The sequence below is a fragment of the Urocampus carinirostris genome, chromosome 6 (assembly GCF_059441175.1).
Source record: "Urocampus carinirostris isolate Australia breed hairy pipefish chromosome 6, RoL_Ucar_1.0, whole genome shotgun sequence".
NCBI classification, from domain to species: domain Eukaryota; kingdom Metazoa; phylum Chordata; class Actinopteri; order Syngnathiformes; family Syngnathidae; genus Urocampus; species Urocampus carinirostris.
The window spans coordinates 17,211,469-17,237,865 of NC_142354.1; the positions used below are offsets into that span (position 1 = coordinate 17,211,469).

At 40.2% G+C, this 26,397-nt stretch overlaps 1 protein-coding gene and 2 pseudogenes across 2 annotated transcripts; 1 reads left to right on the forward strand and 2 right to left on the reverse strand.

The window, feature by feature from the left end:
* Positions 1-202: 202 nt before the first annotated feature.
* Positions 203-14,379, reverse strand: terf2ip (telomeric repeat binding factor 2, interacting protein). 2 transcript variants are annotated; one of them, XM_088338072.1, is made up of 10 exons: positions 14,238-14,379; positions 11,748-11,983; positions 9,926-10,068; positions 9,652-9,845; positions 8,848-9,012; positions 7,737-7,928; positions 7,271-7,658; positions 5,356-5,459; positions 1,719-1,979; positions 203-587 (listed from the first exon to the last, which is right to left on the reverse strand). In XM_088338072.1, the coding sequence occupies exons 2-10, from the start codon at positions 11,981-11,983 to the stop codon at positions 366-368; spliced, it is 1,905 nt and encodes a 634-aa protein (XP_088194198.1). In that variant the 5' UTR covers positions 14,238-14,379; the 3' UTR covers positions 203-365. The 2 variants fall into 2 exon arrangements, with proteins under 2 accessions (XP_088194198.1, XP_088194197.1); XM_088338071.1 differs by having other exon boundaries at positions 7,271-7,928.
* Positions 4,557-4,678, forward strand: LOC148363963 (U2 spliceosomal RNA; annotated as a pseudogene).
* On the reverse strand, positions 12,737-12,924 carry LOC148363964 (small nucleolar RNA U3; annotated as a pseudogene).
* Positions 14,380-26,397: the final 12,018 nt, after the last annotated feature.

A 26,397-nucleotide genomic window follows, 5' to 3' on the forward strand; every position in this document is an offset into this window, starting at 1 on the left:
CACACACAGGGAGTCACGCCCATAAAACACACACACATGCCAACCGCCCCATCATAGCATATGCTGTCTGCTGCTGAACACAATGTACGATACGTTGATATCAATGATAATTAAGACGAATCGAAGCAGTGAACCAGCAGTAACTGAAGCGCGACATGGCGAGGGGTTACTGTACATCCAAAAAAGACTTGAGTAGAATATGTATAAATAGAAAAGCAGTTATTTATTAAACATCTGAATTCTAAAACTCTAAGAACAAAAGTAATTACAGATAAAACTACAGAATAGAGTATACATTTGATGTAAGACCTACCGATCAGGAAGGCTTAAAAGAGAAAAAAAACAAGGAGGAAAGTTTCTTCTTTTCACTTCTCCAGATTAAGGAAGACCATCCGCTTGGCCACGGCTATTTCCCCATACTTATCTTGCAGTCGTCTAAGGCCGGAAGGCTTGCCCGCCAGCAGGATGTTGTCATCCTGGTGTTCCCAAATTGGTGAGCCGTAAGACTTGGGATCCAAAAGCAGGCGTGAAGCAGCTGAGCAGTCACCACTGGTCCTTAGCAAGGCTTTCATAACAGATACCAGATCCTAGCGGGGACAGTTATAAAAAAGGTTTTCAATATGTCCTTTTAGATCAAAGGTGAGGAATTTTCCGAACTACGGCTACATTGGGTTAAAGATGTAGGGTAGACAAGAATAAATTAAAAATTATTGGTTTGTGTCTGTCAATAGTCTCGAATCCGAAACCTTTGTAACACATAAGAATAAAAGATAACTTCGACGAGGGATCTCAAACTTGCCGCCAGTCGACACGCGGTAGCCTCTTGAGAACACCCAAGTAAGGTAAACACAAAAACGTCCAGCCGAGCACACAGAACAATTTAATTGGGAGGGCAGAGCTATGCACGCAGCACCGTCTGCACTGAAGGTAGATACACCAGTGTCCTCGTTTGCAGTATTTTGTGACATTTTTACAAAAGAACTCTGCTTGCACCTTGTTTTAAAACCATTATTTATAAAAAAAAATAAAATAAATGGAAAATGAGCCTGAAAGATCTTAAGTAATTGCAGGATGGAGACAAGTTTAAAGTGGTATATTTGTTGATATGGGACACAGGCACCTGCATTATTCTTATTTCATAACATTAATAATATATTTTTTCAAGGGATACTGGGGACAAGAATGGCACCAGTAATTTTTTTTTATAAGTGGTAGTTGGTTTACCATTGTATATTTTAGCAATATACCAAGACCTCTTGCAAGACCTCCTTGCTACTTTGCGCTTCAGATATCCCCCGGTTCATTCCTTATTAAAAAAACAAAAACAAAAAAAACAACAACAACAACAACAATGGATGCTTCCCGCACTATTGAGGAACGTTTCGGGCAGCCAAGTATCAAGCCGATTGGCCATGCAATCAAAATTTAAAAAAAAGATTAAAAAAATTAACCCAACGAATGCTTGTATTTTTACCTTTTTTCTTTTGCTGAGGTGGATTAAAAAGGCTGTGGCCACATGTGGCCCACGGGTTGTACTTTTAGACTGGACCCAGCTGTAAATAGCCCGAAAATGGCCCTTATTTTTTTTTTTAGAGAAATTAAGTACAATTGCTTAATTGACCATGGACATCTGAGTGGCTCTCAAGAAATGCTCCAGGACCACTTGGCTTGCTACCTACACCTGGATATCCAAAACTGATCAATTCAACAAATTATACCTTGTTTGTGTGCTCCATCAGTTCTCTGATTTGCCGCTTGTCCTCCTCAAGCTGGACTCCTTCTGGAAGGTTTTTATCTGCTTCCTCGTCCTCGCTATCCTGTTGAGCATTGGTAGCATCCCCAGAAGAGCGACTTGTTTCTGGGACCGGGTGGTCTATTGTTGGGGTCTCCCATCTGTCCTGAGCTGTGGAAAAGTCACCGGAGGCAGACGGTTCCACGGGCATAGTTGCAAACGGCGTTTGGAAAACATCTTCATTTGACTGTGAGAAGAAGAGAGAACTTGTGAGCATCTTGGTTTAAGTAGACAAACCCAATGCTGCTGAGACCGCGTCACACTTAAGGCAAGAATGCATGGAGTAAAAATGCAAACAGTATTTAAAGGTGTGCCTTAATATGCAAGGTTTTATGGTATACTGTACTTTCATATTTGAGCAATGATCAATTTAAATTGATTGTGATGGGATTCATGTCTTGGGAACCTGCGTGTGTTCAAATCCAGCACCAGACTTCCTGTGTGGAGTTTGCATGTTCTCCCCGTGCTTGCATGGGTTTCCTCCGGGCACTCCGGTTTCCTCCCACATTCCAAAAAACATGCATTTCAGGTGAATTGGCCGGTCCAAATTGTCCCTAGGTGTGAATGAGCGAGTGAGTTGTCTGTCCCCGTGTGCCCTGCGATTGGCTGGCAACCAGTTCAGGGTGACCCCTGCCCACTGCCCGATGATTGCTGGGATGGGCTCCAGCACCCCCGCGACCCTACTGAGGATAAGCGGTGTAGCTGATGAGATGAGAGATGGGATTCAAACCCGGATTGCGATGGTGAGTGCACAGACACTTGACCACTAGACCACCAGTGGTGCAGATGACAGATGAAAAATTCTTGAGAGCTTATCCAATTATCGTGTTGGCCAGGTTACCTTAAAAAGGTAATTATTTATAGTTAATCACTACTTCTTCCAAAAAGTAAGCAAGAGCTAGTAACTGAATTAGTCTATAGTGAAAGTAACTACTTACCAGGGAAAGTAACTATTTCCGTTACTTTAAAAAGATGTTGTTGTATGTCAAAGAATTTGTAATTTTTTGAGCAGTACTTGAGTCACCCCAACACTACAGAAGTACAGACAGGAAGTTGTATTATAGAACCTTGTAATATTTATTGCACCTTACCAGACACACACAGATTTATTCTACACTCACAGTGCAACAAATGTAAACAGTAAACGCTATAATAAAATCAGCAGTAAAATATATAAAGTGAGTTTAATAAATTAAGTGGGAATAGCAAAAGGAAAAAAGAGATAACAAGAATAAAAAAGAATAAACCTTGCATTTTCATATAAATGAAAAACACAGGAAATAAAATTAAAATATTTATATATCTACAAAAAAGTAAAAAAGCAATTCTCACATTTTAAGCTCAACAAATTTAAAATCAATGACACAAAATCCCCCCAAAGTGCATATTGACAAATTATCTCAGAGGGAGCCAGCTGGTCACTTCAAGAGGCGTCTCAGAGACGGTCAGTCGGTTGTCGCGGCAATAACGACAGAACGTTTACCTCTTCTTATTTGGTAGTCATTATTTTGAATGGTGACATGTTCCAAAAAGACATGACATAAACAACTCGAAGGAGAGCATCGTCAGGTTTGCGGGGGGACGCCACTGTTGGCGTTCGGTAGCTAAAGTAATTCACTGCTTTTGACCGTCATTAACAGTAATGGCGTTGTAACGGTTGACAAAGTATTAAGTTAGATTACCCCGTTACTAAAAAAATAACCTTGTTACGTAATGGCGTTATTTATAACAACGTTATTCCCAAAACTGCTCATTATCACACTATTTTTTTTCACAGTGCCAGAAACACTAATTAGCATAGTGGATTCTGATAGGTTAGACAGTCTCTAGGCTTCTTCACCTGTGCGCCAGTAGCATTACAAAAGACAGAAGCAGAAAATAAATCCTTTCAACAAAATAACGTACAAGCTTTTATACGTGCGTACACATATAAAGCTGCAACGTTATGGACGCACAAGTGAAGAATTGGAGAGACTGTTAAACCCATCAAAATAAGAATCCAGAACAAAATGCAATATGCAAATCAGTGCTTTTAGAATTATTATACCTGCACCACTTATCCTGAGTAGGGTCGCGGAGGTGCTGGAGCCCGTCCCAGCTATCTTCGGGCAGTGGGCAGGGGACACCCTGAACTGGTTGCCAGCCAGTCGCAGGGCACACAGAGACAGACAACTCACTCTCTCATTCACACCTAGGGACAATTTGGATAGGCCAATTAACCTAACATGCACGTTTTTGGAATGTGGGACGAAACTGGAGTGCCTGGAGGAAACCCATGCTAGCACGGGGAGAACATGCAAACTCCACACAGGAAGGTTCGATCTCATGAACTCAGAACTGTGCCGCACATGCGCTAACCACTGCGCTGCCCTGCTTTTAGCATTGTCAGCAAAAAATGTGTAATGACGAGATTTGCTTGAAAGCTTTTTCATATGTGATCTGTACCACTGATTTTCTAGTCAATAACTTGCACACTTTAAAAACATAATTCGAAATTCCATTAGATTTGGATCAATGTGTTCCAACTTGCTGGATGATCTATTTGTGTGGTTATATGCAACATAACGATAAACATCACGCCACTGTAAGGCATGTTAGTATTCCCATGATTCCCGTGGTTAATCCGTCCCATAAACAACAGTTTGAATCCTGTATTATTCCGCAAAGTAAGAATGCTATAAAGCACAATCTTTACATAATTGCACGAGCACAGTTTCCTTCATGCAATATTCTAAGAGAGTCTGCATGTTGCGGACTGTTAGGGATAATTTCTATAGTTTTAGAAAATCATTGATTTTTGCAATCCGGAGATGGAATAAGAGCTTGCTCTGTCCCCTCCACGCATCGGCCTGGTATTGCAGTACCTCTGGGAACGGTGCATTCGCAATGATCGCAGCAAGGCTTTAAGGCTAGGACCTTAGCTTGGCCTATTGGCTGAGAGTAAGAGTCCCGGCTCCTAGGCTTTGTAGCATATTATGAACTGACCGATAACGGATAATGGATAATGAATAAAGAAGATAGAACAATAACCCTTAAAAAATCCCCCCCCCCTCCTTCATGCAAAAAATGTATATGCCGCAAAGCACTATTGGACAAATTATGCATTCAAACTCAAGCTGCCTCGTTAGAAAATCCTCGTGTATTTCTCAGGAACATTCCTTGTTTTTCAGCAAAAATGCAAAGATATATTCATCCAATATGTAGTGTTAGTCTATGCTTCTAGGAGGCCACATACGAGTAAACGAACAGGAGGCATCAAACAATAACACATTTGAAGCAAGAGCAAAGAAGCATGGTATTTTGTTGATTTTGGCGAGTGACATGAATAAAATCATTCCTACATCATTACTATCAAAAGTTGAAAGCGGAAAGATCGTCTACTTGCGTAATGACAATGCTCGATCTGATTAGATTGCTCTCAAACGGCATAAATACTGGTTGTATCATATTATAAACGGATCATTTATTATGCAGTGCACCTGAAAAGTAAATCATTTAATGTTTGTTGGGATGTGTTTTTTACGATTGGACACTTGCAAAGGAAAGGAAACTACTTCACTTACGAGATCGCTGTCACTGTCTTCAAACTCCTTTGAAGCAAGCTGAATCATTCCAATCGGACTCTTCTGCTTCTTCTTACTCTCTGCCTGAAGTGGTTCGGACACACCTAAAAACAAGAATAAAACATTATGATTTAAATGTAAATGTCATTGGTCTGCATTTATAAAGCGCCTTTCAAGTCAATGAAGACCTACCAAAGCGCTTTACAATGTGCTTCACACTTTTCCCTTTTACACGCTAACTAACCGATAGCAGTGTCAGCCATGCAAGGCAACTACCTGCTATCAGAGGCATTAGGGATTCAGTATCTTGCCCAAGGACACTTCGACATATAACACGGAGAAGCTGGGAATCAAACCTGCGACTTCTTGATCCCAAGACGAGCGCTCTACCTCCTGAGCTAATGCCGCCCCAAGACATTTACATCATCTACAGCAGGGGTGTCAAACTCATTTAAGCTTGTAAGTAAGTAAAAAACTCACACAGGGGCTGGACTAGTAGATGAAAGAGAGAGGAGAAAGAAAGAGAGAAGAGACGGCCAGGAAAAGAAAAAGAGAAGAAATAGAGAAAGAGAGCGGGAGATAGAATAGAGAGACAGAGAGGAAGTGAAAGAAGCAGTGAGAATGAGAGAAGAAAATGATAGAAAAAAAGAGAATGAGAAAGTAAGAAACATCAAAGAAAGAAAAAATAGAAAGAAAAAAGTATTTTTCCAAAGAGAGAAGAAATTATATATATATATATATATATATATATATATATATATATATATATATATAGATAGAGATAGAGAGAGAGAGAGAAGAAAGGAGGGGAGGAAGAGCAGGAGAGGAAAGAGAGTGGGAAATAGAGACAGGAAGAAAAGAAGAAAGAAACAAAGAGTGAAAAAGAGTGTGTGCAAAAGAGGGAAAGAAAAAGGGAGAGAGTAAGAGAAAGAGCTACAGCTTCAATTGGTTTGTAAGTGGTGCCTGGTTTTGGTATCATCCAGTGGACATGTTTAAAACTAAGTCATTTTTTTTTTGTGCTCTCTCAGCGTAGCCTCGTGGACCGGATTAAAAGCCGTTCGTAAATTAAATTTGTTCGTAAGATGCTTCAGTGCTATATTTTGTATGGAATGTATCTTTAAGGCTTGTATAAGTAACCTGTATTGTTTTGAAACTGAAAAATGATGAATTAAATAATATGCTCTATAAAGTTACAAAGGAGGCTGAATGTTAAAGCATAGTGCTGAAAAACAAAGCTAGGCTTTGACATTCTGTGGTCTGTGCAGCCCTTTGAGAGTCTTTGTGATTAAGGGCTATACAAATAAACATAACTTGACTATAAAGATAATTAGTTAGGTTTACCTTACTTTGGGAAGAGTTAGGCGACATCCCCCACCCTCCGTGGTAAAAAGTGGATGAAAAAAAGCGATCCAACCATTTTCTCAACCGCATCAAGCTTTCTTATTCCACTTTCATTTCAAAAGAAACGGCTCGCCTCTACTTAACACTTTACACCAACCATATCGAATTGATGCTCAATATATTGAACAATAAAAATGTCAACGTTCTCAGCGTGCTAGAGATACAGTGCAGTGTGTTTACATCACACACGAACTAGGAAATAGAAGCCGGATTTCTTCCCCTGGGTGGATGCTGGGTGACCTCTCACAGCGCCACATCCCGGTAGTGGCGGAAAGAATATTTTTCGACATCCCAGTAAATGTTCGTATCTACAGTTTGGCGTAAGTCGAATGGTCGTAAGTAGGGCAGCGTCTGTACTAGACTTAAAAAAAAAAAAGTATTAAGTGAAAGAAACTGTGGTGTATCATTTTATCAAATTGACTGCAGTAATATAGAGCTCACTTCTTGAAATTAAAGCATTCGAATTACTGAAACGACGGAGTACATTTTCAATTTCAAATTGAGGGAATCTTACCTTTCTGGTGAGCATATGATGGACCTGCTTGTGGAGAGGATGGAGGCTGCTCATTATCCTCTTGTTGAATCCCTACTTCTTCTGTTGCGTTGTAGTCCTCTTCGAGTCCATCTGATCTCAGTCCTTTTAGTCTCTTCATGGGCGGCTCATCTTCACTGGGCCCCTGACGGCAAGACACGGCTGCCCTCGCTTTCCTGGGGGTGACAGAAGCTGCCGATGATAACGAAGACGAACGGCGCATTCTGCTGTCGTCTTCTTTCTCCTCGGAATCAGGCGACAGTCTACCCCCTCGGCGCCGCACTGCGCGAGACGATGAGTGGCGAAGCATGCGAAAAGGTGGCGTTTCGTCGTCGCTTGACAAGATATCACTTGGAGCGGGTTCTGTGCTCTTTGGAGCAGTTTGGATCATATGCGTATCAGTTCCCGGTTTTGTGCTTCCCGCTGCTTTTTCAGTCAAAGTCGATACCTTTTCTGGACGCTCGTCTGGATCTGGTTCTTTGATTTCCACAGGTTGGAAGGAGTCGCACGTTTTGGAATCAGCAGTTACTGTTTGTTTAATTGTGTCATTTGGCAGGTTTGAGACCTTGTCCACTTCCCCGACTTGGCCGGACTGTTGACCTTGGCAATCAGCTTTTTGACCTGCAAAGAGTGGGTAAATCTGTGGCAACACACAAGAGAATACTATTAAGAGGTTTGGGAAGTTCGAAAGTGCCTGGTATCATTTATTCATTAAATCTATATATATATATATATATATATATATATATATTTAAAAAAAAAAACTCACACAATAACCTTGTCCAACTGACAGATTATTTAGCTGTTTTTTTCCCTTGTTTTTTTTATTTTTTTATTTTAAGTCTCAATAAAATATGAAATATTAAACCTAATATGCGCAAAATAAGAACACCACATTTGTTTTACTTTAATGAGACGACCTAATTTTGGATGAGTAAAATTACGACACAAAAGAATTTCAGCTAATCTTACCTATTTTACTAGGAACTAGAGCAAGACTAATTTTATAAATTCATAATCAATATTTTTTTCATAATCAACCACATTTTTAACAACTACAATATTGTGAAAACGTTAATAAAACGAGATTCATTATGTGCCACATTGGACAATGATGCGCATTTGAGATATTACAGACGCTGCCCTACTTACGAACCAGAAAGGTTCCAGACGATCGTAAGTTGCTGCAGTGCTATATTTTGTATGTTTAAGGTTTATATAAGTATGTTTAAGGCTTGTAATTGTAACCTGTATTTTAACTTAACAGCAATGTCCGGATATTAATCAACATCCAGAAATTATCGTATCTACCGTTTATCGAAAGTCGAATGGTCATAAGTAGGGGAGCGCCTGTACTGGTTTGTTGCAACGGCATGTCCAAGTCTGATATTATCCAGAGTTTATGGTCTGGGTCCTTAAAATACGTGTCTAATCGCTTTCAAACAACAAATTAATTAAATATATCTTCAAGTTTACCACACCTATCACTATCAAAATTAGAAAAACAGTTTCCTGTTGTACAAAAAAGCTTAGATTATGAAATGAGCTAATGTGAGAACCTGTGTTTGATCATCAGCAGAGTTAGTCAATGGAGGCTCTTCTGGTGTAGAAGTCTGTGAAGTGTCTTGTGGCCGAGGAGTCTTGGGAGGGTTTTTGGTCTTACAGTTTGTTTGAGGAACAGCAACCTCTTCTTCATGAGACGGATTGTGTGCCACTTTGCTGTTCTGCACATAGACAAAAAGCACGTTGGATTTAAATGACATCACCTATGACATCTTAAAGTCTTTTCATTTCATCATATTAAAGCAGTACATCTGATGTTTTATTGAAAAGAAAAGCAGGTTTTATATGTTTTTCTCCTTATGGAGCTGATGATAGACATAATCTCAAGAATAATGCTGTGTTTTTGTGCTGGTATTTTAAGATATATATGGGGCAGTCATGAGTAGAGAAGAAAAGATTCATTTTGGTGGCAATCAAAGGATTGTTGTACATTGTATTATATTTGATGTATTCATAGGAGTGTACATGGCGAGGTAATGGCTGATGAACAGCTCTAAAACCATGAACAATCATTTCTTTCGGAGGCCGAAGTGATCAAGAAATGCACATACATTTTGAAGACGGCGATCGTGATGGTTGTAAAATAAATATTGGTGTTCAAAAATCAATTTTGACCTGGATTGAAGTGTATCAAATTGATTGAAATTTAAAAAATAGACAGGTCTATTTTGGATAAATCAAATAAAATCTGACAGCAGATAGTCAAAATATGATTCTCACCACATGTGAGTGCTTTTGTGTACATTTATTATCTGCCCTCTAAAATAAGAGTTCGCTTAAATGATATCTCTGGTTTTTACCTCCCGGACGAGGGCTTCTGTGTGTTTCTTTTCCAGGTGACTTTTGTAGTGTGCTTTCATGGATTGCCAACTGTGAGACGTCACTTTGTCCTTTTCCATCTGTTGCCAGAGACGGTTGCCTTTAATATCAGACATTCGCTGACTAATGTAATTCAGAATGGCGGCATCTTCTTCAGGGATGTATGCCAGCCTTCCTGTAAAATGCAAGCAGATTTATTTTTGTATAAAAAAATGTTTTTTATTTATTCTTTATTTTCCAACTAAGTAGGTATACCTCCCAAATTACTGGGAGAATTCCGGTGGTCCCCAGATCCTGGAGAATGCTTCACTAGAGGTTGAGATTTTATTCTGTAGTCGTCGAGCTGTAGTTGCTCATCTAGCCTTATGCAGTCGTAGATGTATTGGATAGACACATATCTACATGATCACATTGAAACAACATTGAAGCTTAGAGAACAATGGTTTACGAGTTCCAAAAGGAATTACCGTATTTTCACGACAAGAAGGCGCACCCCCCAAAATAGTTTTTTGTCATATATTTTCCATACATAGGGCCCAACAGGGGGGGAGGGATTTTGTAAGGTTTATTGTTCTATATTCTTTATCAATTATCCATTATCCGATATCGGTCAAATCATAATACGCTACAAAGCCAAGGGCCCGAGTCATTTGCTCTCAGCCAAGAGGCCGGATCAAGGTCCTAGCCACAGAGCCATGCAGCGATCAGTGCAAATGCACTTCATAGATAGTTCACAATCCCAGAACTAATAAGGCGCTACAGTGGGAGTGGGGGGATTTTGTTTATTGTTCCATATTCTTTATCAATTATCCGTTATCGGTCATATCATAATTTTTGGTTTGAACAAATTTATTGACACTATTAACAGCAAACAAACAATGTGAGGTTTTTACAACCCTTCTCGACAATCTTAACAGCAATCACTACAAAGCCAAGAGGAACGTGAACAAAACAGTCAGATAGTTCAGTCAAACTCATTAACCCCTTAACATTCCGACGGCTCGCAAAGAAGCAAATACGTGTCACAAAGACACGTATAGACACAGTGTCTGTACGATGTCACCAATCACTCAAATGTGTCATTCCAGACATCATCAGGAAGGTTAAACTCTTGGGATTCACGAAATGCAAACCATTTCTTAGTTTCTATTTTCTTTTTGGCTGGCAACTGTGTGGACAGCAAATTAAGAATTTCATTGTGCAGGAGTACGTGGTTCTTTACTGTACAAATAACAATAAATACTCTTAGAATTGAATTCTATTCAATTTAAAAATAGATTAATCACAGAAACATCAAGATCATTCTGAAACAAGATACTGGGAAAATATAAGGCCGGGGTAGCTCACTAAAGTCGTCTTGCAGCCATCACGTTCAATAATAATACTCAACCATGGTCCTCTGCAGAAAATCCAACCATGTAAAATATTACACACTCCAAAACACACAATAATGCCGGCAAATAAAAGAAAAAAATCCGCCGAGAATCATCTGCATCGATGGACGTTGCTTGTTGTCAGCTGTCTATTTAGCCCCATAATTCGTTTTTACAAATACAGACTATAGAAGTATAAAAGTTTTTCTCCAGGCTGTAGAGGAACCAAACACGTGATTCACATGGTTATTAAACAATTGCAGGCTTTGTTTTGCCCCCGCTTTAGCCTATGCGAGCCTTTAAATACTGTAAAGGACCCGCCTCTTTAAACTCCGAATACCTTTAGCCAATAGTGACTGATTCAAATGATGATTGACATATTGGTTAGGAAATGAAACGCCGGTATATATATACATATATATCCCAGCATACACTGTGGACTACTTTGCCTACGGGGGAAAGTCTTGTCGGCGGCTGCTTGCCTTAGTTGCGAGACCTTGCGACTCAATATTGATCCATATATATGGCGCACTGTATTATGAGACGCATGGTTAGCTTTTGAAAAAAATAAAAGCTTTTAGGTACGCCTTTTAGTCGTGAAAATACGGTACTGTGATTATTTTGGCATCGTAGTAGGAATGTCTTGAAATGTTTAAAATCAAAGCTTTACAGGGAATGACAGCAGGCATTGAATATACACCTACCGGTTAGTTGCGCTGTCCTTCACAGTGAATTTCTCCGCAGGATTGATCAGCAATATGGATCCTGGCTTTTGAACGTTGCACATGGTGCCTCCTCCGGCTTTGATCAGAGGATGGAGCTCTTTTTTGACAGGGCCCGGTCGCAAATAGAAGGACATAGGCTCCCCGTCAATATTGGTGAAGAGAATCGGCGAGATCTTGCGCTTGTTGAGCTGGACGTCTTCCCCTTCAGACCCCATCTGAGCGGAATGCAAAATGCCAGAGAAGTGATTTCACTTTAGAAATTATTTATATATATAAATATATGATAGTTACACATATTATCTATTTTAACTGCATGCACACAAGGAGGAAAATAAGGATTCAAGTCAAGTCAAATTTATTTGTATAGCCCTAAATCACAATATGTCTCAGGACTGCACATATACAATGAAACCATCGCCTGATCTTAAACCAACATCCTGGCAAGGAAAAACTCAAAATCTCAGCAAGACAAAAGAAAAGAAACCTTGAGAAAGGGCCTCACAGGTCGTTATCCCCCTTCCAAGATGCAATACATTTAGCATTAAATGTTTATCAGAGCAGTTGCATTGAAAAATGGGTCCTCATCTCTTATTATTTTACCATGTTTGTTGCTGCTGCTAAACATTAGTGCAGTGCTTTTCATTATTCTATTATTATGATATATATTTTTTTTGTTTGGCCATTTATCCTGACTATCTTTTACTTATCTTCTTTGAATTCCTCATTACATTTAAATAGAAGCGCAGTATTTTCTCTTTCGTTGTATTCAATATTCTCTGAACTGTTTAAATCTTTGCTTAAAACACACTTCTATAGCTTAAGAATGACCTATATTTTGTATTAACAATATCTATGTTATGGTTTTTCCTTGCCCTCATATAGGTTTTAGATCAGGGGCGGTGTAATAATAGTCTGTAATTTGCAATAGTCTGTGATATGTGCAGCCCTTTAAGACTCCTTAAAAACAAATTGAATTTAAAATTTCAGTCAATAAGCAGTGAACAGTCATCAATGGCCACAGCTCGATGAATAAACATTCCTTTTTGCCAATTTAATTCTCAGGAAAGAATATTTCCTCTCTTCATTGTAGTTGGCATGACCATACAAAGAAGTTAAAGTTAACAACTATAGAAATGATCCCTGAAAATATAGCCAAAAGGATATATCAAATACAAAGGTTTCTTTTACGATCAACATTTAAAGGAGCTGTATGGAATTTGGAACTGTAAATAACATATTATTTGTATATCTATTGACGTTTGGTTTGTAATCGAAGCAGGCCACTTCTTACTTTCACCGTTTTCATGCTACACTAACAAATAGACAAAAAACCCGGAGACGGGCATGAGTCACTCTTCAGCACTCCCCTCCACCTCCCATTCCTTCTACCTAAAGTGTTCTTCCCTGAACAGCATTGTTAAAAGTAAAAAAAAGGTGAAAGCCACGATGGAAAATAAAGCATAAGTGTTCTTTGAACTCAGTTGGGCGTTGTTCAAGGTGCTGTACGTTATTTGGAACTTTCTTAATCGCTGCCACCATCTCCCGGCATGTGTCATCATTGCAGTCCTTGTCAGTTTGCTCATGATGCGCATGCAAGTACGTGCATGTCTTAAAACGTGTTTATTTTTCAAATGGTTTTTGGGGGTTTGGGTTAGTAAAGCGCTCGTCTTGGGATCAAGATGTCGCAGGTTCGATTCCTGGCTCCTCCAAAGTGTCCTTGGGCATGACACTGAATCCCTAATGCCCTCGATAACCAGGTAGTTGCCTTGCATGGCTGACGCTGGTATCGGTTAGTTAGTGTGTATATGGGAAAGTGTGAAGCACATTGTAAAAGCGCTTAGGGAGGTTTTCAGTGACTCAAAAAGATCTATATAAATGCAGAACATTTACATTTACTGTATTTGAAACAGGCCTGTACTTATTTAACGCTACACTAAGAAAAAAATGCGGCAACGAGAACAAAATCACTCTCCCTGCCCCCTTGTCTTTCAATTGCCGCTTACTAATATGTTCCGCCCCGAACAGCTTTGCAAAAGTGAGGTAAAACTAAATAAGCATTGTGGGGGAAAGCAAACGGGCTATTTTAACTCAGTTGGGCATTGTTAACACATACTTAATCGAGAAAATATCAAACTTGTAACTTTTTAAAGACGTCCCAAGCGAAGCACCACACATTTAAGTGTATTAAAGGCAGATCCCGCTTAAACGTATCTCAAGGTGATGTTAAACTGAAAGCAACTCTTACACTGGTCATTTATTTTGGGTATGACCGTCAACGGTTTTTCATTTGTTTTTGATTTTCTTATTGTCACCATAGATTCCTTACTTGAAGTTCACTCCGCAGGTTTACGTATGAAACGAAACACATTTAATGTTACAGTGAAGTAATCGAAGTCATGTTTGTAACGCTAACTCATTACGTTGAAACAACAGAAAAAAAAACTCAAATTACTGATTCACGATACTTACCTTCGAGTGATTAGTAACAAAACCGTCTAAAACAGTTTAAAAAAAATGAAAAAGTTTTACTAAATTTTGACACTTAGCGTCCAATCTGAGATTTTCAACTGCGCGGGACCATGGCAACACTGACTTCCGGGTGCACTTTCTTCTTCGCCACAGGTGGTTGTTGAATGCGACTAATCCTATAAATTCTGCCCTCTAGTGTCTCATCTTGGAAAAAAATGAAAGCGCTGTAAATTGTCGCAGGAAAAACAACTATTTATTTATGATTGTTTTTTAAAATTGTCATCTTCAAAGATAATGTATTTATATCATTATTCACTCATGGTATTGCACAATGTAAACATTCCTCTGTAGTTAAGTGTCTCCCAATAAGCCCATTGATAAACGCGTTTGTAATGTATTTATTTCAATTTTTTCTTAACGTGTTCAATACAAAAGTATTTTTCCCTATTCGGTGTTTTTCTCTTTAATGACACACAATCCTTTGTTTGGTTCTGAGTGAGAATTTACTCCTGCAGAGGGAACCATTACGTCACTTTTCTGAAGACAAAACGTGTACAACTGTAAACTTGCTTGGGGTTGTCCATCGATTCGATGATGACCATCTTCTTTTAATTGTGAGTCTGCTGATGTTTGAAGAGTCTTATCCTGGATCCACAGATGCAGTTACAGACAGAGCATGTGAAGGGGGTGCTGGGGGGAGCAGGGGTGGCCTGGCGAGCATGTCTCTTTGCACGCTTTGCTGCACGGTGTTGCATGCGCTGTTCCTCCATGTAATCCACTCCATGTGAGCAGTGGGAGCGCCAGAGGTCTCGGCAGGAAGCAAGTTCCTCCAGTGAGGAGGGGTTTATCCGACATCTCTTCAGGATGTTCTTCATTTGGTCTTTGAACCGCTTCTTCTGCCCACCAGCACTGCGTTGGCCTAGATGTAACTGACCATAGAGGATACGGCGTGGCAGTCTGTGGCTGGGCATTCGAACAACATGCCCCAGCCACCTAAGTTGGCGTTGGGCCATAATGGATTCCATGCTGCAGCTGCCTGCCCTCTCCAACACCTCTGTGTGCGGCACTCTGTCCCTCCATGTGATGCCAAGGATCTTCTGGAGACATCTTACATGGAAGGTCTCGAGGCTCTTCAGATGGCGGCTGTAGATAGTCCATGCCTCACATCCATACAGTAATGTCGTGATGCATACAGCTCTGTAGACCAGCATTTTGGTGTGGAGTCTAAGGTTGTTGTTTTGAAAGACCCTTATCCTTAGTCGACCGAAAGATGCTGATGCTTGCTTGAGACGGCTCTGGATCTCATCATCCAATGAGCAGGTGTCAGACACTATGCTCCCCAGATATTTAAAGGTGGGCACCATGAGCAGGTGTTGCCCTGCTGCTGTGAGGGTTATTGGGTTTGGTAAGAGGTCAGCACTGGACTGACAGAGTACCTCTGTCTTCTGGGTGTTGATCGTCAGTCCCATTCTGGTGTATGCAGTTACAGCTGCCGAGAGAATGTTTTGCAGAGCCTCCGGTGTATGGGCAACCAGGGCACAGTCATCAGCATACTGTAGCTCAATGATGGTCTCTGAAGTCAGTTTGGTAGTTGCCTGTAGCCTCCTGATGTTAAACAGGTTACCATCAGCCCTGAAGTTGATGGTAACTCCAGCCTGCTCCTCCATCCTTCTACGTAGCAGTGTTGTAACACAGACGAGGAAGATGTTGAAGAGAACTGGAGCCAGCACACAGCCTTGCCTCACTCCAGTTTCGACGCCAAAGGGCTCTGAGCTGTGTCTTTCAACTACCACTCTGGCCGTCATCCCTGAATGGAACTGTGCAAGAATGGTGAGAAACTTGGGTGGACACCCAAATCTCTTCAGGACTTGCCACAGTAGGTCCCTGTTCACAGTGTCAAATGCCTTTGAAAGATCGACAAAGGCGATGAACAAGTCCTTGTGCTGCTCCCGGCATTTCTCTTGGAGCTGACGTGTCACAAAGATCATGTCGACTGTTCCTCTGTCCTTTCGAAAACCACACTGTGACTCTGGGATGACGCGTTCCGATATTTTAGAGATGAGTCTGCGGAGCATGACCTTGGCAAGGACCTTTCCAGCAGTGGCCAACAAAGAGATACCCCTACTGTTGGAGCAGATGGATTTATCTCCTTTATTCTTAAAGATGGTCACAATGTTCGCATCTTTCCACAGTTGCGGGACACACTCTCGTCTCCACACCTCTGAAATATATTGAAACAGTGTCCGTGTACAGAGGTAGCCTCCTACCTTGAGAAGTTCAGCTGGGATGTTGTCAGGTCCAGGGGATTTATTGTTTTTCAGGGTTTTGACTGCATGCAGGATTTCATTGAAAGTTGGCGGGAGGTCGAGGTCTGGCAATGTAGGATGTTCAGGGAGTTCTGAAAGGACAGTTGGGTCCACTGGGGTGGGCTGGTTGAGCAGGGTGTTGAAATGCTCAGCCCACCGCTCCACTATCATAGCCTGATCCTTGATTAGAGATGTTCCATCAGCAGATCTAACAGGTGCCAGTGAGCAGTGTCTGGGGCCATAGATGGTTTTTACTGCATCATAGAAACTGTGCATATCGCTTCTATCAGCGTGAGACTGGATTTCATTGGCTTTTGAGATCCACCACTCATTTTGCAGTTTTCTGAGCGTTCTCTGGGCCTCGGAACGAAGGGCTTGCCATAGCTTTTTATGGAATTGAGATTGTGGGTTGTTCAGGGTGGCTCTGTGTGCCTTGTGCATTCTGTCCAGGAGGGTTGAGATCTCTCCGGCATTCTGGTCAAACCAGTCCTGGTGTTTTTTAGTTTTAAAACCAACGGTTTGGGCTGCAGTGTCAAAGAGGGTGGTAGATATATAGGTCCACTTCTCATCCATCCCAGCCTCTGACATGACCAGCTGCTCAATGTTTGCCAGCCTCTCTGCTAGAGAGCAACGGAAGTCGTCAAGGGTGTCGCTACTGGAGAGTTTGGCACAGTTGAGTGTCTTCCTCTTTGAACCACCCTGACGTGCTAGGGGCCGGACATGCATTCTGACCTTTGTCAGAATCATGCGGTGGTCGGTCCAACAGTCTGCCCCACGCATAGCTCTTGTAATGAGCACGTCCTTCAGGTCAGCCCTCCTCACGATCGCGTAGTCGATCAGATGCCAGTGTTTGGACCTGGGATGCATCCAGGATGCCTTATATTTATTCTTTTGTTGGAAGATGGTGTTTGTGATGGTAAGGTTATGTTCCGCGCACAGACTAAGAAGTCTCATGCCATTGGAATTAACTTTTCCAATGCCATGGGCACCTATCACACCATCCCAGTTTTGCAAGTTCTTTCCGACTCTTGCATTGAAATCACCAAGCAGCATGATTTTGTCATTCCTCGGGATGTGACTGAGGATGTCATCGAGTTCCTGGTAGAAGCGATCCTTCTCTTCATCATTCGATGGCAGTGTTGGTGCATAGGCACTAACTAATGTGACATGTCTGCATTTTGCAAGTGGGATGCGAAGAGTCATTAGTCTTTCACTGACACCCACTGGTGACTCTGTGAGCTTCAGCAGTAGGGTGTTCTTAATTGCAAAACCAACTCCGTGAAGATGGTGTCCGCCCATAGGGTATCCCTTCCAAAAGAATGTATAACCCTCCCCCTCTTCATTGAGTGAGCCTTCCTCAAGGAGTCTGGTCTCGCTGAGCGCTGCCACATCCACATTATATCGCTTCAGCTCGTTGGCAATGAGTGCTGTTCTGCGCTGTGGTCTGTCCAGACTGGTATCCAGGAGTGTCCTTATGTTCCATGCTGCAATTCTAAATGCTATTGTTTTTCGACCGCATAGTGGAATGTCCCGACAGGCGCGGTTTCCTGTCCGGGTACTGTGCTGAGTGGGCAATCTTTAGGCCACCTTTTCTAGGCCTTTCCCCAATTGGGGTGAGCAGTGCGGCCACTAAATAGTGCTGCTCAGACGCACAGGGGTCTGCCGGAAACAGCTGCCACTCAATCCCAGCTGCTAACGACCCTTGCCCTGTGCCGCTGACGTGCAGAGGTCCAGCTAAGAGCTTCCAGCTCATTCAAACCTGCTCCCGTCACTGGATACTCCATCGCCGCCAGACTTTTGTGATCGGGGACTCAGGTAAAAGAAGATACCTGCGCAATGATGGTTTTTAAAGTGGCGTAAGGGGTGCGCTTTCCCCAACGCCACTATCTTGATTGTAGAGAAGACGGTTCCAGTGGCAAGGGAGACCCTAGACGACCGGCATCTTCCTACAACTGCAGGCGGCTGCCGGGATCCAGGTCTGTGGGAAACCGCCTCAAAGCGTGCCGCCACCAGCTTTTGGGATCACTCTTAGTCTGGACTCTACCCTTCGACCTGTTCGGCTTGGGTGACCCTGCCAGGAGTACGAGACTCCCGCCGACATAGCTCTAGGGGTCATTGAGACGCACAAAGTGCCCCACCACGATAAGGTGGTGATCCGTCGGGGCACAACTGTAAACTTAGAAGTACTGTTACTGTACTTCAGAATAATGTTACTCAAATAGAAGTAAAAAGTAGTTATCAAAAAAAAAATTGCTTGAATAAAATTGTGAATGTGTTTAAATGCTGTGAAAAGTGTCAATAGAAATTGTTCAAGCCAAAAGAAAAAAAGTACTTGGTGAAAAACGATCTAAACACAGAGGATGTTTTTTTAACATAAAAAAAGAATGAATAAGAAAATCAATCTGTAAAAATGAAAAAAAAGAATGCAGTAAATAACAAATAACAATAATAATGATAACATTAACAATTCAATTCAATGTATTTGGTCCCCTCATGTCAGTCAGTGCTGTCGCAGAAGAGCGTTCACATAATGAGTAGAAAACACAGTTAAGAAACTAACCATGAGAGTGGAAAAATGAAATGGAGAAACTTGGTTCGAAAGCAGAAACTGGCCAAAGGTCCTATAAACTTCAATCAAACAGCGTGACAATTATTTCCTACATTCCGGCGGCCCTTTGTTCCGTCTTTAAATTTAAGTGAAATATTTATTCATAAGATTGCAAAAAAGGATCAATCAAATCAGCTACAGATGTACCTCTTCTAAAGAATTTAATACGATCTGAGAGTAGCTTTGTAACCTGAAACATTTGTAAATAGAGACGCCTTTTGAATGTAAATGCGCTAATCTGTTTCAAACCCAGCAAAGGTATATTTGTATAGACAAATCACCAAAGAACATCAGAACATGAAACACATACACATTAAAATTAGAATACTACACAATAAACATAAAGTGAGAGAAACATATTGTCAAAAAACTAAGAATAAAGGAAATGATAAAGATGTATTCATCAGTGTTCATTTTACCTCAGAAAAGTGATGGGTCCCGGGGACTCGCATGCTCAAAAATGTATGGGTCCCAACAGAGATCCGTGGGTCCCCCAAATTTTGTGTTATTGGGGTTGAAATTATAAATCGGCGACAAATATCTATGTATTCATTCAGTTTTAATCATCACAGTTTATTGGTAATACAAATCAGCTATCACTTCAAGATTTTTCAGTTCACAGCAATATTGTACATTATACAAAATCATATTGCTGAAATAATTATATTAATCTATATTTTTATTCAGTTTTAATCATCACAGTTGATTGGTAATACAAAGCAGTTATCACTTCAGAATTTTCAGTTCACAAAAATATTGTACATTATACAAAACAATATTGCTGAAATATTAGTCTATATATTCGAGCAGTTTTAATCATTACAGTTAATTAGTAATACAAAGCAGTTATCACTTCAGATTTTTCAGTTCATATATTCTTCGTGGTTTGCTGTCCCGCCACAGTTGTAATGCCTTCTCAGGGTCCAATTGTTTGGTAAGATGCACCTTCATAAGCTCCCCTACTTATGACCATAAGCAGATACTTCGTAACCTGAAACCTTGGTACAAAGAGAAATTTGTAAGTCGAGGCACCACTGTAATTGTCACGGTAGCCATGGCGCCCAATTAGCCCCACCCATGTGGCGCCGGCTGCGGCTCATTGACAGATTGGCTTTCCGTCTTTTTCTTTTTTTTTTTTTTTTTTTTTTTTTTTTTTGACTTTTAACTTTTTATTTCTCACACCAATTTTGACAGAGGTTTGATTCCTCCATCATACATCAACACAAAATATATACACTTGACACACTCATAAATAACAGAAGAAACAACAAAGAAAAAAATACTATTAATAGAAAGGAAGAATAAATGTTCATACAATACATCCATACAAAAAGAAATATATATATATATATATATATATAAACATATATATATATATTTATATACATATATATAAAATAATAAATCAAAATACACACCCAAAAAAAAAAAAAACAAAAAAAAACAAAAAAAAAACAACGCACATAATAAATAGGGGGAGGTGTTTAGACATCAAGTAAAATTTGTGTGATAGGCTTCCATCTTTTCTCAAATTGGTCAAGTTTCAGTTGAAGTTTTGCAGTGATTTTTTCCATAATGTACATTTGCTTTAATTTGTCTCTCCATTGTTTTATGTCAGGAGGTTGTGGTTTCAGCCAGGACACTGTGATCATTTTCTTTGCTACCAGAAGCATTACCCTTAGTATATATTTCTGTTGACCAGATAGTAATTCTTCTGGCAAAATTCCTATTACGTAAGCCTTTGGGTCCAACCGCAACTCCCAGCCCGTGATTAATTTTATTTCTCTCTGGATACTTCTCCAAAAATTTAATATTACAGGGCAATTCCAGAAAATATGCGTAAAGTCACCGACCCCCCCACAGTTACGCCAGCATAGATTTGAGGTATTTTTATATTTTGAAGTGATAGAGGGTGTATAGAAGAATCTCATTTTTACTTTCCATTCAAACTCCCTCCATGTCGGGCTGTTGGTTATTTTGTGTCCCTCTTTCAATGTTTTTTCCCATTCGTTGTCTTTTATCGCTACATTAGTTTCTTGTTCCCATTTTTCCTTAACTGCCATGTCCTCATTACTGAGATCCATTCTCAGGGCTTTATATAGTTTTGATATAACCCCCTTTATTGATTGTCCTTTTGTATACGATATTAATAATTCCTCTACCTTAGTTGGCTCCTTACATATTTTCCCCCATTCCTCGTGTTTCTGGAGGTAATGCCTTAGTTGCAAATATTTGTAAAAATCATTTCTGGGTAGGTCAAACTCTTGTTGGAGTTGTTCGAATGATTTCATTGCCTGTGCTTCCAATACTTGGGTAATCAACATCAGTCCTTTTTGGGCCCATTTTTGAAACCCTACCTCCATACCCCCAGGTTTAAAGTCTGGATTTTTCGCTATTTTGGTAGCCCTATTCACAGATCTTGATATTTTTAATTTTTTTTGTATTGTTGGCCAAGTTTTAATAGTTCCCTTAATCCATTCATTCTGGATTTTTAATTTCTTCCACCTCGTGACTGATATGTATGGTAACGATTCCACCAGCATATTTGGACAAGATCGTTGCTCCATGTCCACCCATATCGCATCTTTGTCTGTAGTAATCCACAAGATGAGTGCTTTAATTTGAGCTGCCCAATAGTAATATTTAATATTGGGTAGGTCTAGGCCCCCCTTTTCTTTAGGAGCTAACAGGGTTTTGTATTTTATTCTAGGTTTCTTGTTTTGCCAAAGGAATTTTGCTATTAACTTATTTAACATTTTAAATGTGGATGCCGGGATCAGAATTGGAAGGGATTGAAACAGAAATAATAGTCTTGGTAATATGTTCATTCTGATTGTTTCTATCCTGCCGATAAGACTTAAGGGCAAAATTTCCCATTTTTCCAAATCTTTCCTTATTTCTTTTATCAACATTCCATAATTTGCATCAAACAGCTGTGTGGAATGTGGTGTAATGGTCACCCCCAAATATTTAAACCCTTTATTTGTCCATTTAAAATCAAACCTTTCAATCACATCTCTTGGACATTTTCCCGATATCATCATTGCTATTGATTTGCTCTCATTATTTGAATACCCAGCTACTTCTCCATATATTTTAAGGCTCTCCAACAGTGGTGGTATTGATAACGAAGGTTCCTTCAGCATTACCAACAGGTCGTCTGCAAACAATGATATTTTATGTTCTGTTCCTCCTTCATCCAATATCCCCCTTATTTGCTCATTTTGTCTAATTGATTCTGCGAGTGGTTCTATGCTTATTGCAAACAAGAGTGGGCTTAAGCAATCCCCTTGCCGGACTCCTCTTTTGATTTCAAAGAAATCTGAACAGTGACCATTTACTCTAAGACGAGATTTCGGATTTTTATAGATAATTTTCACCCATTCAACAAATATTGGAGGGAAGCCAAAAGCTATAAGTGATTGATGTAAGAAGCTCCATTTCACCCTATCGAAAGCTTTTTGTGCATCCAAGCTCAGTAACATCGAGGGTTGGGTCTTAGATTTTGTGCTCGTAATTATGTTTAGTATCCTCCTAATATTGTTTGCACCCTGCCTTCCCGGAATAAACCCTGTTTGATCATTTCTAATTAATTCCGCTATAAATTTCTGCATTCTTTTTGCCAGTATGCTTGTAAGAATTTTTAGATCATTACAAAGTAAACTAACTGGTCTATAGCTTTCACACAATATTGGGTCTTTTCCTTCTTTGTGCAAGACTGTTATGATGGCTTCCGACCATGATTTGGGGGGATCTCCTTTTGTTAGAGCATAGTTAAATACTTTCTGCAGTACTGGTGTTAATTCTTCCTTAAAGCTTTTGTAGAACACCCCCGGGAATCCATCCGTTCCTGGTGATTTATTCATTTTTAAGTTATTTATTGTATCTTGTATTTCCTGTTTTGTAATGGGGCGAATAATTTCTAATGTATCCCCCCCTGTTAGTGTTGGTAAATGTAGTTTTCCTAAAAAGTTTTGTGCCGTGTAGTTATCTAAGTCATTTTCTGAGTCCTTGTATAATTCTTTATAATAATCTGCAAATGCTTCTGCTATACCTTTGGGTTTTACTAAACATTGTTTAGAGATAGGATGTTTTATTTGTGATATAATTCTATCTGTTTGGGCCTTTTTAAGTTGGAAGGCTAGCAGTCGACTGGCTCTATTGCCCATTTCATAGTATCTCTGGTTCACAAAGCGCAGAGCCCCTTCTGCTTTATTTGTCAAAAGTTCATCTAATTTGCTTCTGGTTGTTTTTAATACCTGTAATCTGGATTCATTTGGTGTTTTTTTATGTTCTTCTTCTAGTTCCTTAATCTTATCTTCCAATTCCTTCTGATTCTTTAAGCGTATTCGTTTCAGCCGGGACGATATTTCTATTAATTTCCCCCTTATTACAGCTTTCCCTCCTTCCCATAATATTGTTGGAGAAACCTCATTGTTGTCATTGATTTGGAAATATTCTTTTATACACCGTTTTATTTCCTGTACTACGTTTTTATCTGAGAGGAGAGATACATTCATCCTCCAATACCTAAAATGGGGTTCATTGTCTAAACTTAATTTCAAAGTAATTGGAGAATGGTCACTTATAGTAATATTCTCTATACCACACTCTACTACTGTATGCATATGTTGTCTTGAAATGTAAAAGTAATCAATTCTCGAGTAGCTGCCATGCGGGTTTGAATAGAAAGTATAGTCTTTAGTTTGGGGATTCTTCTCTCTCCATGGATCTATCAATCCCAATTCTTTAGTTATGTTATTTAACATCCTCGACGTCTTTGTATTTGTTCCGTGTACTGAAGGATACTTGTCCACTTTGCAATTCTGTACAGTGTTAAAGTCACCTCCTATAAGTAACATTCCCTTCGCACAGTTGGTTATTACTTTAGCTAATACTTGAAAAAAAGTCCCCTTTTCCTCAACTGGTGCATAAACATTCATTATTGATATTTCCCAACCGGCCATTGACCCTATAATCATTATATATCGCCCCAGATTGTCCTTCACTTCTTTTTCGACTTTAAACGCCACCCCTTTTCCAAGTAAAATTGCTACTCCCCTCCTTTTACCATAGGATGCGTAGAACACCTGGTTCACCCATTCTCTTTTTAGCTTCTTATGTTCAATTTCGGTCAAATGTGTCTCTTGTAATAAGGCTATTGAGCTCTGCAATATCTTGAGTTGATTCAATATCTTTTTTCTCTTGATGGGGTGGTTTAGCCCATGTACATTATATGAAACAATATTTAGATTGCTCATGCTTTGTATTGAGTCTCACTGATTTTTGAAGCATACAGAAACACTACATTAATTACTAACACCTCCATTGACAAAACAAACCAAATTACTAACAAACATATTGACAAGCACACATAATTTCCCACCAAAAAGAAAAAAAACACACCCAAAAAACAAAAACCCATGTCTTCCAAGAGTCCAATTGGAGAGTTGTGGCTACCCTCCTGGAAATATGCACTCAGTGCGTGAACAACTTTTGTACCGTCGTCCATAGTTATAACTAACTAAATATTTTAAAGTAGCTCTATGCCAATATATATACATACATTGTTTTAATTCAAAGATAACAATTTTACTTGGTATTTAACTTACTTCTAACTTATTGAATTTATAATAGAAAGGGCATATATGGTCCTTACTCTTTCTCCCCAAATCCGAATATGGCTTCGTTTTGCTCCATAGGAGCTTGTAAGTCACCTTCTATGATGGGGGTGTTCCCTTGTCTTCCTCTCGATTCCGGTCACTGTGGTCCAAATGTTCTTTGACAACATCTTTTGCAGTGTCTCCGTGTTGTCCTCTTCCACTTCGATCCCCATTTCTTTTAGCAATGTTGCTGCCTCCATCAGTGTAGAGAATGTTCTTATTCCTGAGTCCAAAAACATCTTCAGCTGGGCGGGATATGGTGATTGTGCCTTTACGTTCTTTTCCTTTAACTTTTTGATAACGTCCCTTACTTGTTTCCTCTTTTTTGGGATTTCTGTGGTGTAATCTTGGTTGAAGTAAACGGTCTTGCCTTCGTACGTTGTCTTCTGCTTCCATGCTTCTTTCATGACGGATTCTTTCACTACGTAGTCGGTGAAACGTACGATAATTGCCCGTGGCAGTGCTTTGCCTTGAAACGTGTTCCCCAGTGAGCGGTGTGCCCTCTCAATGCGCACATCCATATGCTCGGTTGTCGGAATGTTCGATTTAATAAAGTTTGTTATGAAGCCGATTGTGTCTTTTCTCTCGGCACCCTCGGGAATCCCATGTATCCTAATGTTGTTCCGTCGTGATCTCGACTCCAAGTCCTCACACTTTGTTGCTAGTTTGGTGGTTTGTTGGAGCAAGGAGACTGTTAATTGCTCTAGTTTTGACGTTCGCTCTTCCGTGTTAGCATGTAGCTCCTCCATGCTTTCCACCCTCCGCTCCAGCAACACAGTGCGCTCCAGAAGTTCCTCGATGCTCTTTTCCAGTCTTGTCATCACAATCTTGCTCTCCTTTGCTGCTTCAGTGTGTTCTTGCCGTAATTTACGGATTTCGTGGAGGATGGCCGAGTCACGTCCCTCGTCGACCGATGCCATTCCTTCTGCTCCCTCGATCTTTTTCTCCTTAGCGCCCTTTTCCTCGACAAGTTTCCCCTTCTTGACCATGTTTTGTTGAATAATTTGTCTTTAATATGAGTCACAATTTATACCTTTTCTGTCTTTCTCCAAGTATTACATTACTCTTTAGTGATTTTTGTCAGAGCTACTTTCCTTGCTGCCGTCTACCTCATTGCGCCACCGGAAGTCGCTTTCCGTCTTTTTAAGCTCAGTGCTCTCACACGTTGTTGGTCAGTCCGTCAACAAACCTCTGCCCAGCAAGACGAGGGTTTTGACGCGGTCCACTTTCGAGTACGGTATTGTTCCCGTTTATTTTTGTCCTGTTTAATACCGGTTTCCAGTTTCATTCCCAACTACTTTTGTCCTGTTTATTATTCTCTCCAGTTTTCGTTCCCGTCTATTTTGTCCTGTTTTATTTCAACATCCTGTTTCATTATCAATCCTCTCTGTCCCGTCCTGTCCGGTATCGACCCTATCTGTCCGTTATCTACTCGGGCAATAGGTATCCATCTCGTTGGCCTCTGGCTTCCAATTATTTTACGCCAGAGCTGCCTAACGTGCATGACTCCCCATTTCCCGTAAAATAACAGGCTTGTGTGAGAAACGTCACGCGTCTGGGTCCTGATCCTGTTTTGGTTCATG

Coding starts and splice junctions, on each gene's coding strand:
- terf2ip (XM_088338071.1), bottom strand. CDS start 11,983: ATGGGGTCTGAAGGGGAAGACGTCCAGCTCAACAAGCGCAAGATCTCG. Junction 10,069..11,747: donor AAGGACAGCGCAACTAACCG/GTAGGTGTATAT, acceptor GTGATCATGTAG/ATATGTGTCTATCCAATACA. Junction 1,980..5,355: donor AAGACAGTGACAGCGATCTC/GTAAGTGAAGTA, acceptor TTCTTCTCACAG/TCAAATGAAGATGTTTTCCA.